Source organism: Corvus brachyrhynchos, unplaced genomic scaffold (genome assembly GCF_000691975.1).
Source record: "Corvus brachyrhynchos isolate BGI_N302 unplaced genomic scaffold, ASM69197v1 scaffold67, whole genome shotgun sequence".
NCBI lineage: Eukaryota > Metazoa > Chordata > Aves > Passeriformes > Corvidae > Corvus > Corvus brachyrhynchos.
Window position 1 is genome coordinate 275,201 of NW_008239114.1, and position 7,120 is coordinate 282,320.

The following is a 7,120-nucleotide window of genomic DNA, read 5'->3' on the forward strand; positions in this document are numbered from 1 at the left end:
CGGGGGGACCCCCCCAGCCCCCCCGAGCACCAGCGTGTCCTGTCCCCTCCTCCACCCCCTGTGACCTCCCCCACCACAGGGAAACACCCAAAAATGAAGCCAGCAACGGGGGCTCCCCTTGGCCCTGCTTGCCCCAGCACCAGGAGATGCTGGCACACCCCCAAGGACACTCTCGGGCCAAACCCCCTCCCTGCACATCTGCAATGCCCCCCTGCCCCAGCCCCCACGTCCTGATGGGGGGAACACCCCTGTGGGGCACCTGGAGCCCCTCGGGGAGGCACCAAACCTGCTGATTCCAGCCCGATCTGGGCCAAACCCCAAGGTTTTCAGCCAAGCCCTGGCACCCTGGGCACAGCCTGGCCACGGTGGGTGCCCACAGGAGGCAGCCCAGGGGTGCCCACCCTCACCCAGGACATCTCACACCCCCCTCCCACCGGTGGGGATGTTGTTATTCATTTCTAAACAATAAACCACATTTTTCAGAAGTTAATTATGGCTCCAGCGGCCCCATAAAGCCAGCGGGGCTGGGGATGGAGACTCCCAACAGGCTCCTCCCTTCTGCTGCTGGGAATGAGGTTTGGGGGCCAGGATGGTGCTGGAGGCATCCAGGGGGTGCCAGTGGTGGGAGCAGCCCTGGCAGGACCCTGGGGGGCACATCCAGACCCACAGGGGGACGAGGTCAGGGTGCAGCACTCAGGATCCAGACGGATCTGAGGCTCCAGCTTGATGTCACCCCTGGCTGAGGGGAAGAGGGCAGGATGGGGACAGCTCCAGGCATGGATTAAGGGCACGTTACCATCGATGCTGAGCCCACAGGGCCTCTCTGATGTCTCTCAGTTTGCTGCTTCCAGGGCTGGGGCTGAGCATTCCCACAGCTGGATTCGCTCCTGGAGCTCCACAGGCTCAGGATCCCAGCAGGTGATGGGGTGGGAACTGGGGCTGTCCCAGGCTCCCTCTGCCCACAACCATCTCTGCAAATGCCTGCCTCAAATCAGGGTAAATCCCCCAGGATTTCATCCCCCAGGGCTGCTGCTGCCCCTCTGCCAGGGAAACTGAGGCCAGGGGCTGTGCAAGGCTGAGCTCTGGCAGGATTTGGTGTCGGGATCCTCCGCTGGGAGCAGGGACCAAAGAAAATCCCAGTGGTAACACCACACTGGCGTCAGAAATCCCAGTACAGAGCTGGGGGAGGGTTCAGCGAATGGCACAGGCAAATGCCTGGGAGAACCAGCTCCTCCCGAGGCCTCCAGCCCCCCAAACCAACAGACCTGGGTGCAAGGTAACACTGATAAACCTTCTGGTGAGGGGCCATGGACCTCCTGGGATCTGAGGGATGAGTGGGGACAAGGACACAAGATGAGGAACACTCATCCCAGCTCAACTCCGGGCAGGAGGGACAGGGACACGGACAGGGACACGGACAGAGCCCGGCCACGCTTGGGGCAGAGGTATCACCAAATATATATAATGTATGTACAGCCCCTGCACCCTGCAGGGTGAGGGGAGGCCACCCCAGCCCCTCAAGCCCCTCCAAGCCCCCCTGACCCCCCCGAGGGGCTGGGCAGGGCCAGCCTGGGGTCCCACCCAGTGAGCCCCCTCCCACACTGCCACCTGCTCCCCCTTCCTGGCTGGGAGGGCACAGGAGGGTGGTGCCTCTGAAAGCATCGCATGGGGCTGGCACAGATTCCCCCACCCCACAGGAAACCCCCAGGGCACCCTCAGCTTTGGGATGAGCCTGGAAGGAAGCAGAGGGGCAGGATGCGGTCTCGGCGAGGACCCCCCAGCTCCATCCTCTTCCCAAGCCCACCACAGCGGTGCAGCCACCCACAAACCCCCCCCCCCAAATCTCGCTGCCCCGCCCCGTGGCAGCAGGTCAGCCTCGAGCTCTCCAAGCAACCCATCCTGCCTCCCCGTGTCCGTCACTGCAGCAGCTCCTCCCAGGAGATGGGCCGGGAGAAGACCTCCCGCTCCAGCCACAGGTCGTAGTTGACCTGGAAATCCTCGGGCAGCTCCACTCGCTGGCCCAGCACGCTCTGCAGGCAGTTATCCACGGGCAGGAAGTCGGGGTTGCCGTGGGCCCGGTCGTAGCGCCGCGAGTTGAAGCGCTCGATGCTGGCACGCAGGGCACACTCCTCCGCCTGGAAATCCCACGGACGGGCATCCAGGTCTGGGAACAGGGATGAGAATGGTCAGAGTGGAGATGGGGACCCTTCATCCAGCCCAAACCCCTCGGTGTGGTGGTTTAACCCCAGCCAGACTGAGCCCCGTGCTTGCTCATTCCCCCAGCAGCTGGAGCAGGGAAGAATCAGGAGGGTAAAAGCTGGGGAAATGGTGGGTTAGGATAAATCAAGAAAGCAAAAGCTGTGCACACAAGGAAAGCAAGACAAGGAATTCATTCCCCACTTCCCACGAGCAGGCAGGTGTTCAGCACCTTCAGGAGAACAGGGCTCCATCCCAGGAATGGTGCCTTGGGAAGACAAACACCATCATTCCCAACATCTCCCAGTTCCTCCTTCTTCCCCCACTTTATATTCTGAGCATGATGTCACAGGGTCTGGAATATCCTTTGGTTCTGTCTCCTCCCAACAACCCCCATGCCCCCAGTCCCCTCCCACCTGGGAAAGGTCTTTGTAGGTACTTCCAACAAAGTGCAGAGCCAGGAGCCACCAACAGCTCCAGCACCACTTCCAGCACCCCCACCACAGGGAAACAACCAAAAAGAAGCCAGGAATGGGGGCTCCCCTTGGCCCCACTCACCCCCTGCGCCAGGAAATGCTCGTACACCCCCAAGGACATGCTCAGGCCAAAAATCCCACCTCAAAACTGCAATGCCACCCTGCCCCAGCTCCCACATCCTGATGGTGGGATTGGGACACCCCAGTGGGGCACCTGGACCCCCTTGGGGAGGCACCAAACCTGCTGTTCCAGCCCAATTTAGGCCAAAAAAGAAGGTTTTCAGCCTTGATACCCCTGGCAGAGCCCTGATCCCTGCAATGTCCCCACCCCAAATCCCTCCCACCCCCCAGACCTGCTGGGATTGTGTCTGGATCAGCTGGAATTCATTTTCCCGTAGGAGCCCTCCCAGTGCTGGGCTTTGCAGTGGGAGCTGCAAAGGTTTTGAGAACCCACCAGTACTCTGGCTCCGCTGGGCAGAGCTGGCACAGCACCAGCGCTGTCTCCCAACATTCCCACCCCACCAAGCAGATGGAAGCGGGCAAGATCCTGGGAGGGGACACAGCCAGGCCAGCTGACCCAAATTAGCCAAGGGAATATTCCAGACTCTGTGATGTCAGCTCAGATATAAAAGCTAAGGAAAGGAGGAGGAATGGAGGGGAATTTGTTATTTAAAACATACGCCTTCCACAGCAGCCACTCCCCGTGCTGGAGCCTGGCTTCCTGGGAAGTGGCTGAACCTCACTTGCTGATGGGAAGTAGAGAACAAACCTATTTTTTTTTTCTGCTCTTGCTGTACTAAACTACCTTATCTCAACCCACAAATCATTTCCCATCTGATTTTCCCTCCCCTGTCCAGCTGGGAGAGGGAGCGAGGGAGCAGCTTGGTGGGCACCTGGTCAAGCTCAACCAGCCAAAGTCAACCAAGGTCAACCAAGGTCAACCCAGTGCACCTGCCCAAGCCCCAGGCAGCCAAGGGCCAGCTCGGGGCACAGAGCCCAGCGTGGCAGGGCCGGGGATGCCGGGAGGTACCGTTGCCGTAGGCCCAGTCGTCATTGAGGCGGTGCCGCACTTTCTGGTAGATGGCAGACATGGTTTTCATGTTGCTCTTCCTCCACTGCCGGCCCAGGTACTTGGTCTGCACCTTGAGCAGCTTCAGCACGTAGAGCTGCATCATGGCCTGCTTCACCTTCAGAGCCCGCTTCAGGATAGGCGCCGACTTGAACACCACCAGCATCTGCCAGGACAGCCCCCAAATCCAGCTGGGATGGATTCCTGCGCCAACCCCTCCCTCCCTGCTCGCTCCTCACTCCCCACCAAGCGCTGGGTTGGCCCAAGGTATCCCCACCCCAGCTCAGGTGCCCAGTGAGGCCCTGGTCTGGCCACGCTGAGCTCCACAACATTCCCAGCCTGAACATTCCCAGCCCTCACCATGGTGCGGGAATGCTTCCACTTGGTCAGCTTGTTCAGGATGCGCAGGAGGTTTATGCAGGAGAAGAGGTTCCGCCAGCAGAACTGGTTGTTGTCTCCAGCTTCCTGTGGGGAAGGAGATGCAGGGTCAGGCAAAGCATTGGAGTTGGGGATGGGGAGAGGCTGTGGTGGTCTGAGGAGCCACGTCCAAAGGGGACAGCACAGCATGTGGGCATGGAATCATCCAGTCATGGAATTGTTAAGATTGGAAAAGCCCTCTGAGATCATCGAGTCCAACCGTTCCCCCAGCACTGCCAAGGCCACTACTAATCCATGTCCCAAAGTGCCACAACCACACCCACACATTTTTTGAACACTTCCAAGGATGGTGACTCCAACACTGCCCTGGCCAGCCTGTGCCAGGGCCTGACCACCCTTTTCACAAAGAAGTTCTCCCCAATATCCAACCCGAACCTCCCCTGGCACAGTTTGAGGCCACTTCCCCCTGTCCTGTCCCTGTTCCCTGGGAGCAGAGCCTGAAACCCCAGCTCCACCCTCCTGTCAGGGAGTCGTGCAGAGCCACAAGGTCCGCCCTGAGCCTCCTTTGCTCCAGGCTGAGCCCCTTTCCCAGCTCCCTCAGCCACTCCTGGTGCTCCAGCCCCTTTCCCAGTTCCATTCCCTTCTCTGAACACACTCCACCCCTGCAGACACCTGCCATCCCCATCCCCCTCCCCAAAATCCCAGCAGCACCAGGGGCTGAGCACAGGAGTGCTGAAGGTGCAAGGGCTGAGTGCTGGAGCCCTGCTGCCTCCCTGCATCCCAAATTCCCCCAGGAAGCACCCCAGGACTGCCACAGCAGGAGGACTCACCAGGCTCTCTGCTGTCAGCTCCGGCAGCTCGTGCACAATGCAGTACGGATAGTCCAGGACAGAGATGCTGCAGGAAGGACAGGGGCGGTCGTGCTGTTCCCCCAGATCCCCCCTGGCCTGGGGAAAATGCAGCCCCCACTGCCCACCCACCGGAGATGGGCTGTGCTGGGAACTTTCCAGGTCTGCCCAAGCCTGAGCCACTGCCAGGGAGGGACTGCAGAGGAGCCACAGAAACAGGGACCCCTCCCCACACCCACAGGAATGCAGGTGGGCAGCCTTCTCCCTCACCTGTTCTTGGCAGTGATGTAGGACATGATGTTCTGGTTGAAGAACTTGAGGATGAGCGGGATGCAGTTGGCAAAGACCAGGTGCTGGGCCATGTACTCAAACTGGGGAGGAGAAAGGTGGGTGAACGGGGACCCACTGGGGGTCCTGCCATGCCCAAAGACTCGCAGGCACGGCTGGAGCCTGGCCCACCTCACCTGGTAGATGTGGTTGAGCTTGAAGTGCTTGAGCAGGAGGAGCAGCACGGCCGAGATGGCCTTGACGATGATCTCCTTGTGCCGATTGACATCCACGCCCAGCTTCATGCTCTGCAGCACCGTGGTCCTGGGGGACACAGAGGGATCGCATCAGGAGGAATTCTGCCCTGGCAGGGTGGCACGGGTTGTCCAGGGAAGCTGGGGCTGCCCCATCCCTGGAAGTGTCCAAGCCCAACCTGGTCTAGTGGAAGGTGTTCCTGCCAACGGCAGGGATGGAACTGGATGAGCTTTGAAGTCCCTTCCCACCCAAAACATTCCATGATTCCATAATCCTTGGGCTGGGGCAGGGTCTGCCCCTCCCAGCTCCTGCAGGGTGCAATCCAGGGCAGAGCAGGGTCACATCCCCAGGGAGTCCCAGCCCACACCATGTCACTCCCCCAGCTCCCTCCCATCCCTCCTTCCCTTCCCACCCCCAGCCAGCTGCTCCACCCCACAGCCACTCACGGCATCTCCTCCGGCAGGACATCCGCCAGGATGTTGATGGAGTCTGTCTTGGCTTTGGAGGTGGGGGCTGCAGCCAGGAGGATCTTCAGCAGAGCAATCTGGGAAGAAGGGAGACATGGAAGGGGAATGGGAGCCATGGGGGACTGGCCACAGGCCCCTTCCCCACTGCAGGAGAGAGGAGCAGGGCAGGGGGTGAAAACCTGGGATGCATCACTGGGAAGGGACTGATCCAGGGGATGCCAGTGCTCCCCAGCTCACCATGTACTGGGGCAGGCTGGGCAGCAGGCCCTGGTACAGGATCTCTGCAGGGACTTGCTCCACTTCCTCTTCCCCCTGGTGCCAGGAGAGACCAGAAAACCTCATCCCAGGAGCCACCACCACAGGGTATGAACCCAAGGGCAGGATACCCCCCAACTCCTGCTCCAACCCCCTCTGCCCCAGAGAAACTCCTCACCAACAAAACAAACCCCTCAGCCCTGCCAAACAACCTGGCAGGGCCAAGTGTCCCCAACTCCCAGCCCAGGATCTCCATCCCACCCCATTCCCACACTCACTCCGGAGAGCGGGGAGCGCAGGTACTCCTCCTCCATGTGCACCTGCACCTCGGCAATGGACGTGTACTTGTGCTGCAGGGGACAGGGAGGGGTCACCACGGCCCCCCAGAGCTGCCCCAGCCCCAGCCTGCTCCCACCATCCCGTTCCATCCCTCCCAGATCCCTGTCCCAGGGGTGACCCGTGTAGATGCGCAGGGTGGGAGCTGCTGGGCCCAGGTCTGGGATGAGCCCAGTAAAAAGGGATGAAGACATGAAGAAGGGGATAAAGCCCCCTAAGGAAGGGATGGAGCACCCTAAGGAAGGGATGGAGTCCCCTAGGAAAGGGATGGAGCCCCCTAAGAAAGGGGCTCAGACAACCTCTGAGTCCAGGGATGAGATGACAGCTTAGGGCTGCTCTCCCATCCCTGGATGGAAGAAGGGGAAAATGGTTAGGAGAATCCCCCCTGAGCTGTGATGGGAGCAGGGAGATGGGCAAGGAGCACCCACACAGCAGCAGGGCCTGGAGGAATTCCTTAACTCACCAGCTTCAGGGTGCGGATGCTCTCGTGGATGGGCCTGGGCAAGCCCACCACGGTGTTGGTGTCACTGGAGGAGGGGAAGAGCCAGGCTGGGGGCCGGCAGGAGGAGCGCG

General features: G+C 60.6%; 1 protein-coding gene across 2 annotated transcripts in view; it reads right to left on the reverse strand.

Moving 5' to 3' along the window:
• Positions 1-1,440: 1,440 nt before the first annotated feature.
• STRIP1 (striatin interacting protein 1) overlaps positions 1,441-7,120 on the reverse strand; it is a 15,461-nt gene continuing 9,781 nt past the window's right edge. For both annotated transcript variants that reach the window (XM_017739854.1, XM_017739855.1), the window contains exons 14-23: positions 7,011-7,074; positions 6,490-6,561; positions 6,194-6,268; positions 5,936-6,033; positions 5,432-5,558; positions 5,238-5,338; positions 4,950-5,016; positions 4,102-4,206; positions 3,703-3,907; positions 1,441-2,164 (exon numbers count right to left, since the gene is read on the reverse strand). In XM_017739854.1, the coding sequence (XP_017595343.1) occupies positions 1,917-2,164; positions 3,703-3,907; positions 4,102-4,206; positions 4,950-5,016; positions 5,238-5,338; positions 5,432-5,558; positions 5,936-6,033; positions 6,194-6,268; positions 6,490-6,561; positions 7,011-7,074 (1,162 nt within the window). In that variant the 3' untranslated portion in view covers positions 1,441-1,916. The remainder of the gene's footprint in view (positions 2,165-3,702; positions 3,908-4,101; positions 4,207-4,949; positions 5,017-5,237; positions 5,339-5,431; positions 5,559-5,935; positions 6,034-6,193; positions 6,269-6,489; positions 6,562-7,010; positions 7,075-7,120) is intronic.